This window comes from Pocillopora verrucosa, chromosome 7 (assembly GCF_036669915.1).
Source record: "Pocillopora verrucosa isolate sample1 chromosome 7, ASM3666991v2, whole genome shotgun sequence".
Lineage (NCBI taxonomy): Eukaryota > Metazoa > Cnidaria > Anthozoa > Scleractinia > Pocilloporidae > Pocillopora > Pocillopora verrucosa.
The window spans coordinates 8317932-8342701 of NC_089318.1; the positions used below are offsets into that span (position 1 = coordinate 8317932).

The 24770-nt window shown below is 37.3% G+C and overlaps 1 protein-coding gene across 3 annotated transcripts in view; it reads right to left on the reverse strand.

Annotated features, from left to right (window-relative positions):
• LOC131781954 (MAM and LDL-receptor class A domain-containing protein 1) overlaps positions 1-24770 on the reverse strand; it is a 41526-nt gene that overhangs the window by 12855 nt on the left and 3901 nt on the right. For 2 of the 3 annotated variants that reach the window (XM_059098661.2, XM_059098659.2), the window contains exons 2-35: positions 23095-23133; positions 22679-22810; positions 22057-22301; positions 21577-21661; positions 21085-21238; positions 20722-20912; positions 19989-20288; positions 17780-18079; positions 17147-17300; positions 16535-16731; positions 14657-14947; positions 14267-14459; positions 13497-14095; positions 13062-13193; positions 12440-12675; positions 11860-11944; positions 11371-11502; positions 10850-11082; positions 10393-10477; positions 9771-9927; positions 9272-9468; positions 8501-8791; positions 7637-7933; positions 6988-7141; positions 6466-6659; positions 5929-6228; positions 5538-5831; positions 5162-5318; positions 4131-4327; positions 3319-3615; positions 2648-2950; positions 1752-1911; positions 963-1156; positions 446-739 (exon numbers count right to left, since the gene is read on the reverse strand). In XM_059098661.2, the coding sequence (XP_058954644.2) occupies positions 446-739; positions 963-1156; positions 1752-1911; positions 2648-2950; positions 3319-3615; positions 4131-4327; positions 5162-5318; positions 5538-5831; positions 5929-6228; positions 6466-6659; positions 6988-7141; positions 7637-7933; positions 8501-8791; positions 9272-9468; positions 9771-9927; positions 10393-10477; positions 10850-11082; positions 11371-11502; positions 11860-11944; positions 12440-12675; positions 13062-13193; positions 13497-14095; positions 14267-14459; positions 14657-14947; positions 16535-16731; positions 17147-17300; positions 17780-18079; positions 19989-20288; positions 20722-20912; positions 21085-21238; positions 21577-21661; positions 22057-22301; positions 22679-22810; positions 23095-23133 (7269 nt within the window). The remainder of the gene's footprint in view (positions 1-445; positions 740-962; positions 1157-1751; positions 1912-2647; positions 2951-3318; positions 3616-4130; positions 4328-5161; positions 5319-5537; positions 5832-5928; positions 6229-6465; positions 6660-6987; positions 7142-7636; positions 7934-8500; positions 8792-9271; positions 9469-9770; positions 9928-10392; positions 10478-10849; positions 11083-11370; positions 11503-11859; positions 11945-12439; positions 12676-13061; positions 13194-13496; positions 14096-14266; positions 14460-14656; positions 14948-16534; positions 16732-17146; positions 17301-17779; positions 18080-19988; positions 20289-20721; positions 20913-21084; positions 21239-21576; positions 21662-22056; positions 22302-22678; positions 22811-23094; positions 23134-24770) is intronic. The other variant, XM_059098660.2, reaches the window with a different exon arrangement.

The window sequence follows — 24770 nt, forward strand, 5'->3', positions numbered from 1 at the left end:
CTCCATTGATTCTTTCATCGCATTTATACGACTTTTAGAAGATGAAAAAATGAAAAATGAAGAAAAGCGAAGATTTCGAAATGTTTCCCCATAGATGAAATTTACAAGTTGAGTTGAAAATTACGGATTATGCATATCCATAATGACTTTGTTACTGAAAAAACTCCCTCCACGGCTGAAATATAAAAACAAGTGAAATCAAAGAAAGGTTAAGTTAATTCTTTGTTGTAACTGTGGAAAAGTCTTGATTATCTTGAAGACACTAAAATTACCTCTATTGGTCAAGTTTCTATGATTACGCACCAGAAGAGCTGTGCATGTACACAACTAGCGAAACTGAACATGAGAGATGAGATAACCATCACACAACCATTTTAATAGCGTCGATAATATTTTTTGAGAGAAACTTTGTGACACTAATTGCCATTTTGTATTCAACATTTACCTCCTTCGTCCGTCCAGGCTGTGATATTAGCACTCTTATAGGCTTGTCCGTTATTGTCAACGCCAATAATAGCCACAGAATATTGTTTATAAGATGAAAGTCCATCGAATACAACCGAAGTCATATTTCCAGACATGATCTTGGCGTTCAAAACGGTTCCATTGGAGGTCTGCAGAAGCCCGAAGAGGTGAAGAATTTGCTGATTTAGCACTTCGTTCAAATTTTCCCACTGGATCCCGATGCTTTTCTCTGTGGTGTTTCCAATGGTTACATTCCAGTTGGAGACAAATGCAGCTAAGAAATCAAAGAAATCCATTATAGTTATTGAGGAGTATTGTTCTGAGAACAACTACAAAGTACACGTTTATACTGGAAAAAGGAGGAAGCATCGGAATCGGAAATAACAATTACATAAGAAGTCACCTGGAATTAATGTATTACATCCTAAAGGTAAACAAGTGAATGCAGCTGGAAATTCTCGTCGTTCAAGGTATCTAGTGAAGAAATAACAACACACCTGACTGAAGGTCCTGATTTACGATTCCGTATTTAAGCTTGAACTGACTCCACCTATTATAGAAGTAAATCTGCACCTTGACATTATTTCCACTCCCATAATTAACGAGCAAGAACGTTTTCAAAGGAGAAGACGAATATCCATTGTGATAAAATACTGTTAGCCCATTTCCATCGATGATCTTTACATATTCACTGTCAAAGTAAAGAAAAACGTTTTTCATAGACACATAACACTGATAAGATCAGGGTAGGAGGGTCGGTCAGCTCTTTAACCCGTTTAAAAAAGGAAAGAGGCTCGAGGAATATTCCCTAAATACACGAGCTACGTAAACGTGAGGCTGAAATTTCGATTTAAATGGTTATCAAACTTGGTTGAAACTAAAAAAATATATATGTTTTTGTCTGATCGTGATAATGCTTTGATGTTACAGCTACAGCAGCCCCATAGTGAAATAGTCCCTTACCAGGTTCGTTTGTCTCACGCGATAACAACAACAAAAATGACATGAACCACCTCCCCCATCACCGTATCTTACAGGGTCTGTAAAGTATTTCGTAGGAAAGGTAACTCGGGTTGAAAGAAACTAACCTTTTTTAAATGGTTAAAATTTAAAATTTTTTGGTTAATCATCAGATTTTAATTTGGCAATTTCCAACGATTTCCCTTTTTTCAAGGAAGATTTACAAGTATTTTTCTGCATTTATCTAATCAACTATAGAGTATAAATGGTTAAGAGGTTGCACAGCATGGTAGAGTGTCTCAGCGCTAATAATCTGCATCACTTACTAGTAGCTTGAAACATATAGATCTTCAAAAGATACAATCAGGGCGGCTTGGTTGATTCCTGAGTTTCCAATCGCCCAGTTACATCTTAGAGAACTTGAATAGTAACCCCTTCGTCCAACTTGTATCACGCCGAATGACCGATTTACGCTTCCTCCGCATCCTGGGGAAGAGAAGACGGCAAGGCATAAGAAAACATCTCCGGAAATGAAAAGAATTATTTTTGTATAACTACACTTTATTTCTTTGTCTTATGTTCTTCCTGGTTTCTAGGATGCGTTCAACCTAGAAAAGCATTTGACACCATCACATCAACTACTTATTTTATAGTAGTGGATTAAAAGCAGATGACAATCTGCAAAAAGTTATAAGTAAGCCACCTAACGCTGATGCAAATTCGTCGAAGTAGTTAACAGTAAACGTTTGAACGTGTCCTTTAGTAGCATGTCGTAATGATGTGGGATATTGATCAAATCAGTGAAGCCTTTAAGTGCTACTGAGGTTCTTTCTTTATTCACTCCGAGCTTTCGCCGTTCTACGGCATCATCAGGGAGGACGATAAAATATTTGCGCTATGGTTTTAAACGTTGGAGGTGCCACTGTGCCACTGACATTTGATCAATATCCCACGTAGTTAACAGTACTTCGATCAAAGACTTTTCAAGTATAACTATCACCATCATCAATAAAAACGACGTTTGTTTTGTTGTAGATAGGTTTGAAAACTCATATTGTAATAATAGTTGAAAACAGTAATGTATGTGAGTTAGCGATTTTTGAATAAAGTCTTCAAGATCTTCGGCAGCTTCATTTAACTGCAATGTCTATATCAAAGAGAATCTCCAAAATTCCTCATGACCAAATTTTGTGTATTTTGAGATTGCTATTTTAGAAAATACCTGTTGTGATGTATCGCCAGTAAGATTGTGGGCCCTCCCCCTTCGAAGTAAAAGCTGTCACGCTTATTCTGTACTGCTGTGCATTTTTCAGACTTCCTACTTTCATCATGTGAACATTGGGGCCAACGGTCTCCAAAGTTTGTACAAGCAATCCATAATAGTAATATTCATACTCATAAACACGCACTCTATATCCCTGTAGTCGTCCATTTACATAATGCTGTGCAAGTGGATCCCATTGTACTTGTATCTCATTTTGCTGTAGGTTCGACAGTCGAACATTGGACGGGGCTCTGCTGGGAACTGAAAAAGGAAAATTAATTCACGTTATTTCCATGGTGCGGAAAAAGAAAAATGTCACTTGCCAATCGGCTATGAAGAGTCAGATGGAACGAATAATTGTAACATATATTGTACATTCGGTAGTGCAGCATCCGAAATGTGTAATGATACAATATTTATATCAACGGGTTAGAAATGTCCTTAAAATATAATTGAATGCAACTTTTTCAGCTGTGAGTCATTCGAAATATGAATCAGGGTTGCTCTCGTTACCGCAACGAGCTGGAAACTGAAAGCTAAAACTGAAAACTAGACAACGCAAACTGGAAACTGGAAAATTGAAAATGAAACGATAAATTTACGGAGCTGACAAGTTAGGTGAATTTTACCTCCTTCTTCTGTCCAAAATGTTGAATTTGAACTGTTGTGCGCTTGCCCGTCACTTCCAACGCCAACAATGGTTATTTGATACTCCGTGTATGCTGATAACCCGGAAATATTCCCAGACGTGATGTTTCCACTCGTGATCAGAGCATTTAAGACACTGCTACCATTAGCACTTCTTATTAAAGTGATGTAATGCAAAACTTGTTCACCAATCAATAATTCCAGGTTCATCCAGAAGACGCTGACACTTGTAGAAGTGACATTTCCGACTGTAACGTTCCAATTTGCAGTCGACAAAGCTGGAAGTCGATAAGTCAATGGTTAACAAGACATGCATAAGGCAAAGTTCTGGGTGGATTGTGATAACTTCTCCGCAAAGGAAAAAGGTTTCATTTGGATGTTGAATGTGATTATCAAACTAAAAAAAAATATTCTCACAAGTATGGCTTCACCCTCAATAACATAATGTTTTTATAAACCAATCCGGATGTGATGGAACCTTCTCCTTTAACCGGAAGGTCATAACTTCAATTAATGTTTATTCAGATTGCCATTTGGTCGCTTATTGAGACGTTTCACCTTCCAGTGATACGAGTTTCTGAATTGAGAAGACCTACGTGAACGTATTCAACTCGGTAAAACAAAGCTTCTGGTATTTAACATGTACTGAATTCTGTAGTTTAACAAGATTTGAAAAGGAGGCTTACTTTAACAGAAAAGAAACGTCCTCCTGTTTCGGGTGATACAGAGGGGTAACCAATTACAATTAATGACGTAATTGACTCTGTGGAAGATCGATATTCCAAATACCAACCTGACTGGAGGCCTCCTTTCAAAGTCCCGTAGCTAAGCTGAAAGTGACTGTATGAACTCGAAAGGGACGTTTGGATGGTGATGTTCCCAGCGTTTCCAAACTCAACTTCTAAGTGAATGTTCTCCTGAATACCAGAGTACCTATGTTGATGTAGAACTACAGAGCCATTTCCGTCCAGGATCTTTAAATAGTCACTGCGAACATAAACAATTACTCATGTTAAATTAAGGTTAATCCCTACAGGCCAAGGGTCCCATAACTGCCTAACGTAATATCTTGTTTCTGTGATATGAAGCGACTTAAAAAATACTCTTTTTCTTTGATGGGATGCCTGTTACCTTAGACTCCCCGTAACCTTTTTTAATAAAACCCTGATAATTTTCCGGTCCCCATTCCTGTTTCTGATCAAGAATAACTGGCCAAAAATTATGGATACTAAAAGATCTGCGTAGAGGCTCGCTCGTTTTTCTCTTTCTTTGTGTGAAATAAGTGCCAATAATTGAACTCAAGCGTGAATTTGACGGTTTCAAAAACTAAGAGAAATCACCGTAGCAAAATACGCAATGAGTCCATTGGAAGCCTGGTACGTTGTTCTGATACTCTATTAAAAGTTTTTAATAGAGGAAGTAAAACCTCATAAATAACGGTCTGGCAGGTGTTTATCAATTTTAGAAAGTGCAAAACTTTTTATGCCAAGTTGCCGTCTTCGTAATGTATAAAGCACGCCTGTGCACTACGCTTCGTGTAAAAATGGAGAACGTCGTCCAACGTAAGCAATCCGATCTGTTCAAGATTGTCCAAAGCGACACTCATAGAAATACAATAGCTAATGTCAAGAGACGCAGCCACTTCGAACTGTAGGGTTGCGTTAAACGCGAATGGTTGACAGAACTGATTTGGTACCGATTAAGAGATTATATACTCATTTTGGTGCCCATGGAATTGAAGTTGTTTTGTTTTATGTGCAGATATAAAGTTGGCATTAGATGCTTATTTTCAAAATGAACACCAGCGAATCTTGTTTTACTTACTATGAATAAGAAAAATATAGGTCATTTATCCAAATGAAGGCGACTGCTCGCTGTATGCCCACATTTACGATGTTCCAGGTGCAGCTTAAATAGTAGTAGTTTCTGTTTGAGCCAATGTGCACCTGTCCAAATGACTGGTTTAATGGTCCACCACAACCTAAGAATTTACCAAAAGAAGATACGATAATGGGCAATGTTAAAACATCTACGCACTAGAAATGCCAATAGTCTGCTAAGAAGTGATATCATAATTGGCGAATACACAACGGACCTGTCAGAATCAAGTTAAAAAGGTTCACGATTTAAGGTATGGGAAATATTTTGAAAGGACGAATTTACCATATCGATTTATTCGGAAAGAAGCGTTTTAACTGACCTGTTGTAATGTATCGCAAGTATGACTGCGATCCTGCTCCTTGGGACGTAAATGCTGCCACCGATATTTGGTATCTCTGTGCTGACTTCAGACTCCTTAGTATCAGCATGTGAACTTTGGGGCTGTTGGTATCCATGCTTTGAAGCAAACCTGAATACCAGTACTCTTGATAGAACACTCTATATCCTAGCAATATTCCATTAGCCGTCTCTGGAGGTATGGGATCCCATTGAACCTTCACCTCATGGGACTGCAGATTTGTCAAGCGTACATTCGATGGTGCACTGCTGGGAACTGAAAGGCAGAAGGAATAGAAAGATGACAAGGAGTAAGTACAAATTATTTTCATCCAAAGAAGATAAGCAACCACGAAAGAATGGAATGAATTTACCTCCTTCGTTTGTCCTTGCGATCTCCTTCCTACTGGAAAATGTACCATTGCTAGAATTTGACGCCACAGCAATTACTTGCACGTCATAGTATTGGTAACTCCTAAGAATTTTACCAGTGTAATGTGTATTGTAATAACTTTGAGTCTCAAAAATAAGGCTGACGTTTGAATTGTGCTCCCTGTAGCTCACTAAAAGTCGTTGAATGGACTGACTTGTCATGGGGAAGTTGGACCATTGCACTGTCATCGACGAGGTTGTAGTATCAGAGATACTGATATTCCAAGATGGGAGCAATTGAGCTGCAAGGAATAGTTGTAGATTATAAATAAGTCTTACAAGTCGAGAGAAAACAATTAGAAAATGATAAAAATTATTTGAATCCTTTCTGGGAAATCTATTTCGATTCTCCACGAGTTAGCCCTTCTATGCCCTTTTATTTTTACACTCTGACGATTTCGTATCTTTATTATTATTTTCCAATTTTTCAATATTTTTTAGGAAATTCTAAATTTAAATAAACTCAAAATTTTTGTTACCTGAGCTTAGGGGTTGATATAATATCGCGTATTGGACACTGGCGTAACTATACCGGTACGAAAAAAGAAATGCGAGCGTAATACTATGCCCATCACCAAATGGGACTTCCACGGACAATCCGCTAGTTGTGGAATCACATCCCCCACGATGGAACACCTGAACACCATTGGCATCAAAAATCTTGATATACTCGCTAAAGGTGAAATAATTATAGACACCGAGTCAGTACAGAAGGACTGAAGCAAAAAACGAGAAACAACTCGTGAATCGTGTAACTGTCTGGCAACCCTATCATTTTGCAAATGATTGTTAATTCGGTTATGTTTTCATAGTAAAAACTTGCGTTTCAGTGCTCGTAAAAACGACGAGATCAATGTACGTCAGTGCTTAGTGAAGGTAGACTAATCGGTTAAAAAAATAGGCCAATTTCTCGGTTTTACATTGGCCAGTGAAAGTGGTCTGTCATTTATCTTTAAATAAATGCAGAGAAATAAAATCAGGATTGACTTCCATCAAACTACCTGCAATATCCAAAGTATATGCTCGGAAAGGAAATAAGGGCCGATCCATGTTGGATTCCAGCGTTTTGTACTTGAACACTGCAGTTGAGAGTGCTGTAGTGCACATTACTAAAATATAACCAACCAGATACTTGGTTTACAATGCCTTCGCAATCTGGAGTGAAGGAAAGTGCAACACGATACGTCAATTCCCTTCGTAAATACATTCAAATTGCTAATATGAAACTACGAACTAAGGACCTCCCGTCTGAAATTTGATTATCACATAACACTATTTTCCTTAAATTAAAAAAAAAACATTCTGCGCTAAAAATCTATAACATATTCTGACAGTGATACGAAGAAATAAAGAAAAATCAAATTTTGACAGTCAATAATGCTTTGATAGAGCTTCAAGAAGCAGAGTGTTCCGTTCATATTTGTGATTCCAGAGTCAATGATATGTTGAGGCGAACTAAGTCCACAGTAGATTGCAATTTTCTGATGTAATGTTCTAATAGTATTAGATAATTGAGAAAGTGATTTATCCATAAGTAGGAACCAATTTAGCCTTGTGTCGAATATCGACGTCTCTTGTCAGTGCTTAATTCGCACCTTTTGAGAGAGAGAGAATCTGATAATAGCTTTTCGGCACCGAGTTTGTCCTTACCCTTCGTTAAGTAGAGATCTGGAGATCGGGGTCCTTCCCCTTTCGAAGTAAATGCTACTACAGAAATCTTGTAACGGCTGCCTGTCTGTACACCACCTAGTACAGTCTGTGTTTCGTCAGCGTTACTCGTATTAACAGATATCTCTGACGAGTAGTAATAGTCGGTGTTTTTATAATAAACTTTGTAACCCAAGAGTCGACCATTGGCGTATTGGTGAGGGAGCGGATCCCACCGAATCAATAATTCATTCAATCCATGGCTTGCCGCACGAACGTTCGACGGAGCTCGGCTGGGAACTGCAAAATACATATGGACACAACAGTTATCATTCATTAGTGCTAATGGTTATTATCTGTTAGGTGATAAATTAATAGAAGACCTCCATGCTTTTATGCGCCAGTCGCCAGATTCATAATCGCGGAGGAAGTAAAACTGTTTAAAGAACATTGTGACGCATTCGCGTCCAGTTGTTCTTTTCCTTGCCACATTTTGAAGATTTCTATTGCCTAAATGTAAATGCATAGAATCTGTTTGTTCACTACATCATTGTTCATGTAGTTTAAAAGTTTAAATTTGCTAAGAAACGATGAGTACTATTATGCTTATGTACTACCATAAAGACAGATTGTATCAATATTTTGAGATAGTTTCTTATAATGTCATAAATTTGAGAGCAATCAAAACCAAGTGTTTCTTTCGCTTAGGGTTGGCAATGTCATGGAATATTGTCAGAAATTGCGTATCGCACTAGATATTCTAGGGAGAAAATTTAGGATTGCTTCGTGTCAAGATCTACTCCGATTTCAAAAGATACGGTTTTGTTATCGATTTCAACATAATACAAATATCATAGGGGCACTTACCACCCTCTGCTGTCTTCATTGATACAGTTTTGCTAGAATATGTAACATTTCCGTCGCTGGTGGTCACAGCTAAAACTTCAACATCATAAGATGTGTATCCCTTGAGAATGTTGGTGTAATAATAGTTGCTGTGACTACTGACTTGGAATAGTGTGCCGAAACCAGAAACCTCCTTGAACCTCACCAAATAGTGATTGATTGAGAGCGGCAGCGGAAAATTTGACCAGCGCACCGTCGCTGAGGATGATGTTATACTGTCCACAGTTATATTCCAAGAGAATATTGGTTTGGCTGTGAAATCAGAATACACTTTTATTAAGAAAATGGCTGATGAAAATTATATACCAATCGATGGATAAATTGTAGAAAAAAAAAAGCGGACATAAAACCTTGTTCCAAACACCCATGTTAATATGGAAACTGATCTCAGTTCTTCCATTCTCCTCAAAAGAGAGGTCCCACTACCAAAGCTCGATCTTAATTACGCAGTTACACATGACGCGCTTTTTGGCATAGAACATCAACAGTCGCTTTCTGGTGAGCAAAATTCGCAGTTTTTTCGAAATGGTACTTGGATATTTATTGATCCATAGCTTTTGTCTGGAATAAAATCTATTTACCTAAAATTTAAAATAATGGGATAAAACAAACTTTCAAACTTCCCTGTCTATTCGAAATAGTACCTTACGATCTCGATTCATATCTTTTGTCTGGATTACAATCCAATATGCAAAAAAATGCATTCATATTGCAACGAATATAGAATCATACCAGAATCATATCCTTGTTTTGAGATAATATACTGTATGCTGACTGCGCTCCATCTGTACTGAAGGGAAATGTCAACTGTCAGATGGCTTGAGACACCAAAGGGAATTTCCAGTGAAGTGCCGTATGGAAGCGAAGACTGGCAACCTTCTCGGGTAAATAGTTCAGTTCCATCTTCGTGAAAGACCTTGACATACTCACTATAAAGTTAACAATAAGGTGACAAAATAAAAGGGGGCTTGGGGAAGGAAATTATTTAAAAATGCTCAGTTTATCTACGTAGATTTCTTTGTAGGGTAGCTCTGAAGTTCTGTATTTATGCAGTGCAACAGGACTATCCTCGCTTGGAATAAATTGCCAAAAGACTCTAAGGGTTTCAATTCATTTCACACTTTTAGTAGTTGCTATGTAATATTTTTGATTTAATTAATTAAATTAAATTATTTATGTGAGTGCGTATGCAAGGAATTCAATAAATCACTATTAAGGATAATAACAATACCTGCAATATCCAAGGTATATTCTTTGAAGAGACAACCATGCATATGATTGTCTTAAACCGGCGTTGCCAATTGTCCAAATGCAATGCGTCTCGTCCTCGTTCCCAGTGTTAGCAAGGTGCACCACTCCAGAAGATTTATTTAAAACACCGCCACAACCTAAGCAGTAGCGTATGCAAATGCGTTATCCCTGTCTAACGTTTAATCTAAACTTAGTTCTTCAAATTTACTGGCCATGGCATCTGGTAAAATGGTGGTGATCCGCCAATTTCGCATTCGTGCCATGAAGGCCACATTGACAGAAAATATAATCCAGTTTTCATTATATGAGCTGACTTCAAGTATTATCTCCTAAGATGACCATGGTGGGCTGGTTTTTCGAAGCTAAATCCTATCCTTTGGACACTTATGCCAATTTTCAATGATGCTAGATTAGATTTTACACTGTAGTTCTATTTGTTTTCATCGTGGACTTTTTTGGGGGTTTCAATAAGTGACTCTGTCCCCTACCAGATACTTATCTACGCTCTCAGCGTCTAGTTACATATTTCATTTGGTTTCTGAAAGCATAAATGGGGAGTTAGAGCAGATTCGACACAATTTTGTCTTCTACGCAAACCATACCTGGACAATTTCCATCGCTTATTGTGACATCATCAATAGCAATATCACTTGTGAACGACGTCCCTATTATTCCTTCAAATGTCAACTAAAGAGGCAGCCACAAAAATATTGAAAAGGAAAAAAATTGAAATTAAGGCCAACTCAAGTAATTAGTTCGCGTTTTTAGTTTAAAAAGACATTAGACTGATAGGAATCCATTGCAAAAGTATGTTCAGTGTCGCTCTTTACCTATTAATACATATATATACCTTTTTTGCGTTTTTTTCCATGAACCTTGATGATTTCTAATAAAAAGCTGATGATTACAAATCATCCCAGTTTATCAAGGTGTTCGACCTCTGAAGAGAAAAGCTGTGGGATTTATATGAAGTGAACGCAAATTACGAAAATACATGTTTAGATGAAGTACAGGGTGGGGCATCTTTTGGTAATCTAAAATAAATAATGGTCAACTTACAACGTCGCTCAGGTGCAAAGTTTTGGTAACTTTCTTCCAATAGGAACCCTGATTTCCAGACTTAGTAAATATTTTGTCATTTCCATTGAAGACATTTAGCGTCCCCATTGATATTCCGTACATGTTATAGTAGAACGTAAGGCAAGATGATGATCTTCCGCTAGGCACCGAAAGTTCGAGCCTTGCATTATCACCCTTTGACTGATATGTGGCTTCAGTATACATGTACATTCCTGTAAAATAATAATTAAAATATATATATATATATATATATATATATATATATATTATACCCATCTTTTTTTGTTATTTCTGGTCTATGGCTGAGAAAGATCAAATTATTTCATTTATTGGGACGATATTTTGAAAATGGTTTGTTAGGAAGAAATCAATCCTTGGAGGTGCACCAGGCGTGAAATAATTTATGATCATGCTGAAGCTACAGACATTTGTCTTTTTTTGAGAATAGCGATTGCGACGGACCGTTTGATGATTAAATTTCTCAATTCGATTTCGCAAACCTGTCCCACTCCGGTCTGACGAAGGTCCCGTGCCAGATGATGGCGTGGAACCAGAAAGAAGCTTCCAGTCAAAGACATCTGAATTGGATTGGCTCCACCAAAGGCACAACCCATTGTCAAAGCTACATGAAACTAGAAGAAAAATTTAAAAAGTATAATATTCATCTGTGGAATTCAAGATCATTCTTGCGAGAAGAGCTATATCTTTAAATTTTTTAGTTATATCCTTGTATCTGTAAGTTGCCTACCACTGGAAAATCATCGCCCCTTAGTCTGGAATGTATTAGTAAGTGATGAGCAAAAGCATCTTCGTTTAGCTACCATAGGGTTAAATTAATCTTGTCTGTCGTCAAGGATTACATGTTACAGTATTATGATTCTATGTCGACTAGCAAAATACATGTAAATTGAGATTATTTATTCCAAAGAAAAGGAAAACAACCAAGCAAAAACAAAACAAAATAAAGCAAAAATTAAATTTCCATTTACCTGGACAGTTTCCTTCGGTAATCAGTACTTGATCAATGGCGATATCACCAGTGTAAGAACTCCCTCTTACTCCTTCAAATGTAATCTGTAAGGAAGGCGTAGCAAATATTCACTAATCAGCGTTCATATTTATGAGCATAATCAGTTAAAACTTTATATAAACTACTATTACGTTACAAAGCAAAACATACCCTGATTTTTTTTGGTAAGCACCTGCAGTCATACATGTAAAATATTGGGAAGCTGAATTAAAAATATTATATGTTATCACTTGTATCTATCCTCTCTTTTCCGCTTCCCACTTCCGAGGCAATGTCACATCTACCCTCTAGGAAAAATAATTAGAAATTTTGAAGATATGACTTGGAATTTTTTGTCATCGAACGGCATCTTATCACTGACTGTAAGCATCGGATCCCGCAGCGGATACGATATCTCTTTTATGGCTGGTAGGTTTTCGACCCTTTAAGCCGCTTGCGACCACAATGTTTTGTGATAACACGTTGTTTATACTTGATATTGATATCTTCATTCTTAAGGATGAAGAGGAACGGCCATTGAGAAACCAGACATTACTTGCCTCGCTATTAAGGTGTATACTTTTTTCCACCATCACCCATCTGTTTCCCTGACTTCCTGATACATTAAAGACTGTGTCATTTCCGTTGTAAACATTAAGACTTCCCGCGGAAGCTCCATACATATGATAGTAGAATGAAAGACACGCTTTTTTCCCTTTTTTGGGGGCTGTGACCACGATCTTTGCCTTTTCTCCAGGTTTCCTCGGCGAGGACGTCTCAATGTAAATATAATTTCCTAAAGCGGCAACATAAACATATAAAAATATCTTGAATATAAAAAGGGATAAGGAGTAATGCAATATCTGTTTGTCAAACAATCAAAAAATACATATAATAAAAAAATACCACCACGAAAATAACTATTCGAGTCTTATCAAACATTCTCAAAAGAGCCCTTGATATTTTGCTTGATTCTCTCTAGCGACTTCATTGGTAAATGTAAATCACGGTTCTTTGATGGGTTTTTGAAACATATCAGTTTAGACATTAGTTTAGACAAATTAATTTCAAAGAAGTTTTTGCAATCTTAAAGGAAAAAAAATTATCTATATGAATACAATTTATGAAGTATATCATTAGTGCTACATTTCTTTCATTTGTTTCTTCAAGTTCACGCCTAACCTGATCCTCCTTGACCAGAACTGGGACCTGTTGAAGAGGATGGCGTCGGCCCTGACCCCAACGTCCAGTCAAAGTCATCGAAAGAGGATTGGCTCCATCCAGAACACAAACCATTGTCAAAACTGCACCAAACTAACGCAATTGGAGAAAATGATGATCATTGTTTTATGTTTTTTTCTCAATTTTGCCTTTCCTTTAAAGGTTTAAAGATACTGATTGGTTACATTTAGAAACTTGTAAGGTTGTAACATTGCTGTAGTTAATAAGTACAGCATGGTAGATAAAGGTCATTCATTGTTAGGATTACCATCGCCTTTTACAAATGATGCGAAGTCCTCATTTTCTTAAAATTCAAAATTCAAGGGCTTAAACATTTGAAATTGTGTATTTTTCTTTAAAAATTAATGTTTTACAGCAGAAAGAGGCAGTTCTTACCTAAAGAAACCGAAGACTGATTGTGCGGCTGTACTGTACTTGGTGGAGCCACCTTATAGATATTGGCACGTACCCAAGAATCCAGGGCCCGCACTTTGCCGTAGACGCCATACTTATAAGCTTGAGCACATCCGTATCCCCAGCTGGTGATACCCTCAAGATACCAGGTGCCGTTGAACTCGCACACCAGCGGTCCACCACTATCGCCCTGACAGGTGTCAATTCCACCTTGATCCAAACCAGCACAGAGCATCGAGTCGTCGATTTTTCCGGGATAAACATTCGAACAACGTTGTTTGGACACCAGCGGCACAGACGCTTGCATTAGGGTATTCGGTTGGTATCCTCCTGAGTACAGATCTCCCCAACCTGTTATCCAGCATGTTTTATTTAGGTCAACGGGAAGAATATTTCCAATATCCGGCAAGCAGGCAAGTCCGACTCCTACTCCAAGTGCAGCAGGGTTTTCGAGATTTAAAAGAGCTATGTCGTTACTATACGTTTTTGGACTTCCGTAGTTCTCGTGGACTATAATGTTTGAGACGCTTATGTCTTGCTCTGTCCCAACACTTCCACTTGTCCTGTAATGGGCCCCCAGCCTACATGCATGAAGCGAATAATTAGACTTGCTCATTGATCGTGGTCTGAGACTATCTTAAGCCTTATTACGATAGTTCAATATCATATTCCTAATAATGTTTCTCACTGATGACTTACAGATGGTAGTTGTTTTTGCTCTAGTTAACAGAATGTTAATTTCTCCCATTTACCTTACTTTGACGTTACTTGGCGATTTCCATTGAACGCAGTGAGCTGCTGTGATTACCCAGTATGGATCCACTAATGATCCTCCACAAAATTGGCTTCCATACTGTAACAGCATCGCCTGCCACGGCCAGCTGTTTATAATAGCAACTGTGCCACCAACGATGCGCATCGAACTGGGTCGAGTTCCGCAGATCACTAGGGGAAGACATCATAGTTCATCATGGTCGTTCTAACATTTTTTGAACTTTTTTAAGCGGCAGTGAGGACTTGAAATGATTGATCAAGGAAAATTTCCTGCTTTGTACTTGGACAGGAAGCCTACCTCACTAAGACTTAAAGTTATACGTTTAGCACTTAGCTCCTTGCGTATTATGAAAAAAAAATTAGCATACCCTTTGAAGTAGTAAGAATGCTTTGTAAACTCTTATAGGGTGTCCCATTTTTATCAACTCCGAAAACAACCACACGATACTTTGTAGAAGGTTTGAGTCGCTTAATGACTGACGTTGTGGTATTTCCTGGAACAGTATGGACGTCTAATGGAAGGCCACCCATGCTTTTAACCTCAATTATATAGAAATTTGCTTGATGGTTTACTTCTGCATCGAGGCTTGTCCATTGAAGTGTGGCACCAAAGGAATCAGAGTTTGATATAGATAAATTCCATCCGGAGACGATAACGGCTACGAAAGAAAAGTTTATCAATATTAACTATCATCATTCTGCTGCATCTACATTGTTTTCTTCTGATATTGTTCGCCCCTGGAAAATTCATCTGTTCCTACTAGGAGAGTAGTAGTAGTAGTAGTAGTAGTAGTAGTAGTAGTAGTAGTAGTAGTAGTAGTAGTAGTAGTAGTAGTAGTAGTAGTAGTAATAGTAGTAGTAGTGGTAGTAGTAATGGTAGAAGTAGTAGTAGTAGTAGTGGTAGTAGTAGTAGTAGTAGTAGTAGTAGTAGTAGTAGTAGTAGTAGTAGTAGTAGTAATGGTAGAAGTAGTAGTAGTAGTAGTAGTAGTAGTAGTAGTAGTAGTAGTAGTAATATTAGTAGTAGTAGTGGTGGTAGTAGTAGTAGTAGTAGTAGTAGTAGTAGTAGTAGTAGTAGTAGTAGTAGTAGTAGTAATAGTAGTAGTAGTGGTAGTAGTAGTGGTAGTAGTAATGGTAGAAGTAGTAGTAGTAGTAGTAGTAGTAGTAGTAGTAGTAGTAGTAATAGTAGTAGTAGTGGTAGTAGTAGTGGTAGTAGTAATGGTAGAAGTAGTAGTAGTAGTAGTAGTAGTAGTAGTAGTAGTAGTAGTAATATTAGTAGTAGTAGTGTTGGTAGTAGTAGTAGTAGTAGTAGTAGTAGTAGTAGTAGTAGTAGTAATAGTAGTAGTAGTAGTAGTAGTAGTAGTAATAGTAGTAGTAGTGGTAGTAGTAATGGTAGAAGTAGTAGTAGTAGTAGTAGTAGTAGTAGTAGTAGTAGTAATATTAGTAGTAGTAGTGTTGGTAGTAGTAGTAGTAGTAGTAGTAGTAGTAGTAGTAGTAGTAGTAGTAGTAATAGTAGTAGTAGTGGTAGTAGTAATGGTAGAAGTAGTAGTAGTAGTAGTAGTAGTAGTAGTAGTAGTAATATTAGTAGTAGTAGTGTTGGTAGTAGTAGTAGTAGTAGTAGTAGTAGTAGTAGTAGTAATAGTAGTAGTAGTGGTAGTAGTAATGGTAGAAGTAGTAGTAGTAGTAGTAGTAGTAGTAGTAGTAGTAATATTAGTAGTAGTAGTGGTGGTAGTAGTAGTAGTAGTAGTAGTAGTAGTAGTAGTAGTAGTAGTAATAGTAGTAGTAGTGGTAGTAGTAATGGTAGAAGTAGTAGTAGTAGTAGTGGTAGTAGTAGTAGTAGTAGTAGTAGTAGTAGTAGTAGTAGTAGTAGTAGTAGTAGTAGTAGTAGTAGTAGTAATAGTAGTAGTAGTAGTAGTAGTAGTAGTAGTGGTGGTGGTCATAGAGGTAGCAGTTGTAGTAGTAGTAGTAACAGTGGTGTTCATGGTAAAAGTAAGGATATTGATAACTTGCATTATTATGATAAGAAAGCACATGTATTAATTTGTGACTAAATCCCTAGAGAGATTTAACAAAAGCAGCCACCAGAGTATAGGATTCTCGCTGGATATTCAGCAACTGGAAGGCGTGTAACAGAAGTCAAAACAGTGGGAAACTAAAGATTTAGGAACGGAAGTGAAAAAATTGGGAAAGAAATAAAAAAAAATGGATAAGAACGCTAAAAAATTGTGTGGCTGCTGAAGTTAACTTACCCGAGGACAGGCTCTGCCTTAAAATGGCGTACTCTATTTTGATACTACTGCTTGAACCATATGTGTATACTTGAATTGAAATGTTATTGGACAAACCGAAATGCACATCAAAGAGGATTTCTGGAGCAAATTTTTCATTGCAGCCATTATGATATAAAACCTCAGTGCCGTTTCCATCTGTAATCTTTGTGTAATCGCTAAAAGATTCGAAAGAGTTCATTCAAAAAGTTAGTAAATAAGCTGAGGGAAAAACCGTACATTTCTCGTAAATTTCATCTTAAATTTAAGAGAAAATTTAAACTGACTAATCATCTGGTTTTTTTTTTCGGAATGTGGACATGACCAGATTCTAACGTTAGCTATTTGTCAGCAGTTTATTAGACAACAAAATGGTTGCTCAATATGAGTAACTTGTAAGTAAAATTTTGGAAATTGCAGAAATAAGAGCAAAAGATTGGTGGGAAGTAGATCGAAATGAAAAATAAATAAATCAAGTAACTCAATGGTCAGAATAAAAGAAAACTACCTCAATAATGGTTTCAAAATGAAAAGGTACATGTTAAGAGACGTATCAGCTATTCCTGAAAATGCTTAAAAACCGATTTTTTGTACCTGCAGTATTCAAGATTTATTTCTTGCACAGATATAACAGCTACAGCGTCAGGTATACCGCCTCTCATGATGCTTAGATAACAACGAAGATAATAGTAGTTGTTTGGCGAATAGGATATTTCCCCATAGGCTTCTCTTAAATTTTGAGAACAACCTAACATGGAAGAGACAAGAAGCAACAAAAGATTAATCCTGCTTACATCATGAATCATTTTCGAATACATATATTTTTCCCCTTTTGCTCTTTCAAGTATTTTTGCGTTGGTATGGTAAAATTATGAGTCTGAAGCTAGAAGAAGCTTAGAAAGTCGTTAATCGTCATAAACATAAAATCCTCTTTTGTCAAGCGTATTGCAGGTAATATCGACGGTATTAAAATAGCTCCATCTTGTTTTGTTTTTGATACAAAGGTGATTTATTTCGGAGTCTAAGCAATTCTGTCAGCATAAAATAATCGACACCAATAAATAATGTTTCACTCTTAGCAATAGTTTGTCCATATTTTGTACAGGGATACAAACTTAAATGCTGAGGTCCTTTTCGATCGTGATTTCAATAAGACAAGACCCTTCATCGAGGAAATTGCAAAAAATATATATTGTGCCTCTTTGTAACTGAAATGAATTATTTCACCCGTTGTCCCGTAGTAAGAGTATGACATCGGTCCTCGTCCCTTAGATGTAAAAGCCGCCACTGCAACTCGATATCTCTCAGCTGGCTTTAGTCCTTTCAACACGAACTGCGTTGGATAAGGACTACTTGTATTGACAGTTTTATATGGTGACCACCAATTGTCGCTTTCTCTATAGTAAATAATGTAACCCAAAATCTTCCCATTTGCATAGATCTGAGATAGAGGGTTCCATTCCACTAGAAGGTTAGTTGTATACTCCACACTTGTCACTCGTATACCATTTGGCGCTCTGCTCGGGACTGTATTAAAGAATAAAACACATTATTGTTTTTTTAGAGGGCACGGTAACGAATCCTGCAATCTGATTGGTTCTTTACCCGGTCAGTATTTTCCTATCTCTGCCCACGGGCCACGGTAACGCTTTCGTGAGTCGCCGAGTACATCCCAACTTTCGTTGCCATTTTTCATTAATATACCTCGTTTTCCGGCTGGGCAGTATTTTTAAGCAAACACATCGGTCACTACCTCAAGCCGATAAATAACTTATGAATCCTCTCTTTCCTCTCTATCAAATCACTTTGGTTGACAGAAAAATATTGGTTTCAGAAAGAATTTGAATAAACAATAGTGTCATTACGTTGGTTGACAAGCGGCCTAAAAACCGTCTGCAATTAATTTTAATCGTTCACCAAAAGTACCCAGAAAGTTGAAACGTGAAGTATTTGGTTACAGTTAAACTGAACGATGGAACTTTCATTCATTTAATATCTGAATTTTCTCGAGCAATTTGTTCGTAGTGAAAGAGCGAGCGAAGTTTTAATTTAAGTTCTACAACAAATATACGCTCCCGGTGAGTCTTTCCAATTATGTTCAATTTAGACATTTGTACCGTAAATTGCACAACAGAAATTGAAGGAATTTTTTGAGAAAAGGCCGCATTAAATTCCCTTGTGTCTCGTTGGAGTGTGCCGTTCGAACTTAGTTTTTGTGAAGGAAAGACTAGAGTCACACACGCCATTGCAGCAAACAAACGAGCAAACTCTCACAACTTCAAAGTAAAAAAATTTTCAAATGTTCCTACGCTTTTTTTTTCTTGCGCGCTCTCTAACTGACAGGTGTCAGATTGTGACAGATACTTGTAAAAATAATGTTTCAAAGTTTGTTTGGAAGCCTTTTAAACCACCTTTATCGTTACGGAAATGAAAATGTTTTGCTGAGGCATCTCTCTTTAATTTGCATCACCTCTATTTTAACTACCATTTACTCACTCAAAAATTGTTCAGTTTATGGAAGATCTTGCCGTATTTACAGCCCTAAATCATTCGGGTTCTTTCGGAAAGAATTTCGTCAAGTTTAAAAACAATAAATATGTTATTTACCGGCTAAGGGTCGGTCCGTATGGTGAAAAACTGTGACCTCAGTCTTGAAAATGCTGCCCTCGGCCTACGGCCTCGGGCAGTATTTTCAAGACCTCGGTCACAGTTTTTCACCATACGGACCTCCCAGCCGGCAAATAACATATATGTATTGAGTTTTACGTGATTGCTCATGTTAGGATGTATCCGTTCGTATTCGAGATAAGCCTCAACCGTCAAGGGCAAGTGCTCCTTTACTTAGATAGTGACTTAAGACAATTTTGTGAAGAGGTCAGCGCTTTTCAGGGGTAACCTCTCTAAAAAATTTAATAGTGATATTGATATTGATTGAATCTCTACCCCCTTTAGCAGGTTCGTAGGCGGACCATTTCATACTACAATGTCAAGTTTACACGTCGATGAAATGATAACTGAGGGTGGTATCGGGGGCTCTGAGCTTTTTCATGCCTATTCATAAAATTTGATTGATTACAAGCCATTTTTATACTCAGTAGGATAGCGTACATACAAAGACGGTATGCGATACTGGCTTCTCTACACTAGTCGATAAGTTGGGTGGGTCCTTGCGTCTCCTTCTCTATGATGCGTGTAACAACATACATGAAAAAAATTACTTGCGTCTGATTGACGGAAAACGAGTGCAATTTTCATGTAACACGAGTGCAAAGTTGTAACACGACTTCAAATTACAGATAGCGTCTGTCTTGACTCTCTGTGACCCTTTTTTTCGGGCTCGTGCAATTTTGTTGTCTTTGGAAATTTTACTCGGTCTTATTCACATCAAATTGCACTCGATATCGTGTTATTACCCATAAGAATACAACCAACTTACTTCCTTCGTCAGTCTTGGTTGCAAGAACTGCACTTTTAAATGGTGATCCTTTGCTATCCACGAAAATAACGTAAATGCTGTATTCCGTGTAACTTTCAAGGTTTGTTATCTCAGATGATGTTGTGTTTCCAGGTAGTAATTTTCCGTTGGATACGCTGCTAGCGTTCATCATTCTTTCAGCAATGGCCACGTAGAAACTTACTCCAGAGCTGAGCTCATTAACTGGGTTATTCCAGTATATTCGTATACTTTTAGTTGTTTTGTTCGCCACAGTGAGGTTCCAGTTAGCGAGGGGTCGAGCTACATAACATTACAGTCGTTAATTAATTAAACTATCAATCACTATTTATCTATCGGGATTTATTACCACCCTCTCCGCTCAGTCCTAAAATAGTTTGCCAGGCCTGCTTCCTCAGGAAAATGAATATTTGAAAGAAAAATTAACAATAGTGCTATTGCTGATGTGAAATAATTTATAGAACATCTTATGATCGTAGTTGACATCATTGACTATCTCTTATATTTTAACCTTAAAAGACAAACATAATCGTGAAATTGCAATCGCAGTTGAGTCGATAAAATTAGATATATGGGATCAATATCAGTAGCTGGGCAACTGCCCACCTACCCCTCCCCTAACCCAACGTTGGGTTAGGGGAGGGGTAGGTGGGCAGTTGCTCAGATACTGATATTGATCCGATATATGAATTACTTTTATATCGCTTTTACTCACCTGATTCCAAACCTTGATTCATAATACCGTAGTCAATTTTGATGTAACTCCAACTATAGATAAGTGAAGCTTGAATCGTAACATTTTCGGAAGATCCAAATGAAATTTCTTGAAAACGTGTCCAAGACGAATTCCATCTGTCTATGGACACAACCTCTGTCCCATTTCCATCAAACACTTTGACGTATTCGCTAAGGGACAACGTAAAGACCGTAAATGCAAGCACATATAGCAGTTTCTTATTCGCAATAGGGAGTCCTATTCAGAGGCTTAACGAGACCCAACTTTGTGTGGACCTGTATGTCCATAATTGTCGAATTTTAAATAGAAACTTGAAAGAAATAACATAAGCGCCGAACCTACCTGTTGTGGCCAAAGTACACTTGACGGATCGAAACAACAGCAAATTTTTTAGCCATACCACCGTTTCCGATCAACCAGTTACAGTAAGGGTCAAATTTATTCGTATATCTTATGTCCAGTCTTCCAAAAGATTGGTTCAACGCCTCTTTGCATTCTGAAAAAATAAATGAACATCGCTAGTACTATAAAGTTCCACCTTTGAAAATGTCTTTAGGTAGATTCCAAAGGGATAGGCTTTTAGATAATTTTTAAATGCTATGGTTGAAGTAATTTGACTGACCACACATAATCTTCGAACCATTGCACTGCCTTCAAATTATATACTTTAGAAAGACAAAAACGTTTTTTCACGACCTAGATACAAGAAATTCATGCTGTGGTTCAATCAGAGACTATTATAAATTCTTTCGAAAAAATTGAGTCCCTTGTTCTCTTTTTCTTGATGAATGAGAAACGACTGAAAGATAAAATGTTAATGTACTCCAAGCGTACCTTTACAAATTCCAGGGACGATGGATACGTCATCAATGGCAATGTCACCCGTGTAGCTTGTACCTCTGATTCCTTCGAACTTTATCTAAAACACAAATGGATTGGACTAACTAAGAATCCAGCAATGGTGTGATGTTCTGATGGCAAGGCTTGACTTATTTTGTCATTTGTTCACTACATACGTAATTCAAGGATTTCTTTCACCCTCGCTCTTGTGTTTAGCGTTTCCGTAACCTGCAGGGTGTGTCTCGTTGGCGTTTCGGCCCAAGAGTTAAAGGTTGTGAGTCTCCTCGCAATGTTTCCTTAAAGTAGGTGACGCGAATAAATCCTATTGTTATTTGAACCGGAATAAAATGGTTATGAAACCAGGATCAAAAGTACTCTATATATGTACTTATAAACGGGGTGTTTTCTTCTACACCATACACATGTAAGTGAGCCTTAATTAAACTATTAATCTTACATGAAAAGACAGCTTACTTTGTGCTGTAACGTTGTTATACTAATCTTTCCCTTCAACCATAGATTTCCCTGGTCTCCTGATTTCGTGAACACTTTCGTTCCTCCATTGAATACATTAAGGGTATGAACTGTGTCTCCGTACATGTGATAATAAAACGATAAACAGGATGATTTCCCAACGTCGTTACTTGGTACAGAATACTCAAGTATGGCATTGTCCCAAAGACGCCGAGGCGAAGATGTCTCTATATACATGTATTTCCCTGGAAGGAAACGTTAAAACGATATGTTAAGGTCCGTTTTCACTCACAGACATATACATACATATTTGTACTAAGTCATATGCAGTGTTTTGGAGGAAAAAAACCGCCAACGTCAGAATCATCAACCTCTTACGGTGCAATATGCATGCTACTTAGTCATAACACAAATAAACCTTGTTTTCACTGGTCTTTAAGGTATATATATATATTTTTTTGTTTTTTTGTTGTTTTTTTTTTAGAACTCGAATATGGAGGTGTGTGAATCAACTAGAAAACTTGTTTCCTACCCAAAACTTGCAATCATATTCAGAGTTCATTTTATCACTTATAATTAGCAGAAGGTTTGAAGGACAGAGGGGCAGGACTAGCGAGCTTACCAAATCCTCCATGGCCAGAGGATGGTCCTGTATCGTATGAAGGAGTGGAACCACGCAGGTTGGTCCAATCAAAAACATCCTGGTAATAATCGTTTGCCCAGCCATTGCACAAACCATTGTCAAAGTCACAACCTAGAGACGTAAAATAAAAATTTCGGTTGTTTACACTTTTATCTTTGCAAGAAATTCCAGCTTAATTACCAACTGAATGGTGCATTAGACTACGAGTTCTTTCCTCAAGTCCATCCAGGCTCTATCAGCAAAACTAATGCAATGAAGGGTTTCCTTCAAAAAGATTATAAAACATAAAACAAAACAACGACAAAAAAGAAACAAATATATAGCTTTCATTCAGCTGAAAATTATAGTTTTCAAGATGCACAAAGGCAGTTGTTGAACGAGATCTGTTTACTTACTGTGTTCAGCGCCAGTCAGCAGGGCACAAGATATCAAAACTACAAAGGAAATATTCAAATAAATCAGTTACCTCCATAAAATTTCAGTCATTTGCGTCATCGGAGTTTAAAAATGCGGACATTAAAGTAAAAGAACTTTATGCTCAGGAAAGATGCGTCCCGGTACACGTTACCTTCAGCGTTGATTTTTTATTGGTGTAATTTCTCAGATTATTCGTCCTTATTGCATCGGATTTTGATACAATCACAGTGAAAGGGGATCTGAATGTTGAGCCCCAATTTTAGAACGCCCCACTTGCAAGTTCGAGATAGCTCTGAGTAAAGGATATAACTTTATATGTAATTACAAAAATGCATCTACTCTTTGTACTCAGGCCGCAATGAATGGCCGTAAACGATGCAGAAAATTAGTTGTCAAAGCGTATTTTTTGTCTCTCAGGGATTTATCTAACTATCGCGATCCATCGTTGTTTTCGTTAAAATTTAGCTCTTCTCTAACAGTAAAGCAAAACAAGCATAATCACTCGAACATTCATTTTACAATTTCCAGAAGAAAGTAATTCAACCTTAACCGAAAACTCGGAGTAAGGAATCAAACTTCAAATATTCTTTTTGCACATCTCATAAACATGAAACATGGAAATTTAAACTCAAAGGTTGCAGTTTAAAAACGGCTGAAAAATTATATTTTTTTTTAATAAGCAAAGGTATGCTATGTGCCTCAAAAAGAGCTCACCAACTTTCCGCATCGCTTTTTCATATATTCAGAAGATAACAATAGAGCTGATTGTCGCAAACGCTATGAAGCAACATGTCCACTCAAGCAATGACTCAACCACTGGTCGTTTGATAAGTACTCATCTCACGTGGGCTTTACGAGTGAAATTCTAAAGCTCCTCAAAAATTTGAACATGTTCCTTTGTTCCCTCTGTTTCAAAAGGGAACATTGCGTGTTAGAAAGCGGAGCGGAAGTTATAGAGCAGTCATCCATGCCAAGTCAATGCCATTGTCCACCTTGAGAAAATTTCAATAACGGCATGTATAACAGGAATAACTTGAATTGAGTGGATCTTGAAGCGTGAGATCATCATGTAAAATTATGAGGACATCTATGTCGAGATCTAAATGTTAAAGAAAGTCTACAGAACGAAAAGTAACAACATTATGCCCTATCACGACCACGCGCACAGTTTGCCATGAAACGTTCAGCAAATTATTCACTTCAAAGCTTCCAACAGACTCATTGTCGTTAACGTTTTTTTTTTAATATGAAGACACAATGCTATTATTTATTGCAAGGATTGATTGAGACTTCAAATAGTTTACAGAATTTTTCGCTCCAAGTCTAATCAAATAGTGAATATTCGAAGGGGAGACGAGGAAAACAATCACTGCGCAAATGCTGTGGTTCAACCAACCACCTGTTATGGCCTCTAGCCAAGTTTTAGATGGATGAAGCTGACTAAGTATTTATTCCAGTGTGGTAAATTAAAATTCAATACAAATTATCCGAATTTCACGTTATAAAGGTAAGTTTTACGCTGACTTAGCATTATACATGTGTAATAATGTTGCAGTTTTTCAAACACATCATCATCATTAGTCACACAAAAAGAAATATCAGCTCATTTAAGCTGGTTTATCCTGACCCTGTTTTGTACATGTAGCCATAATTT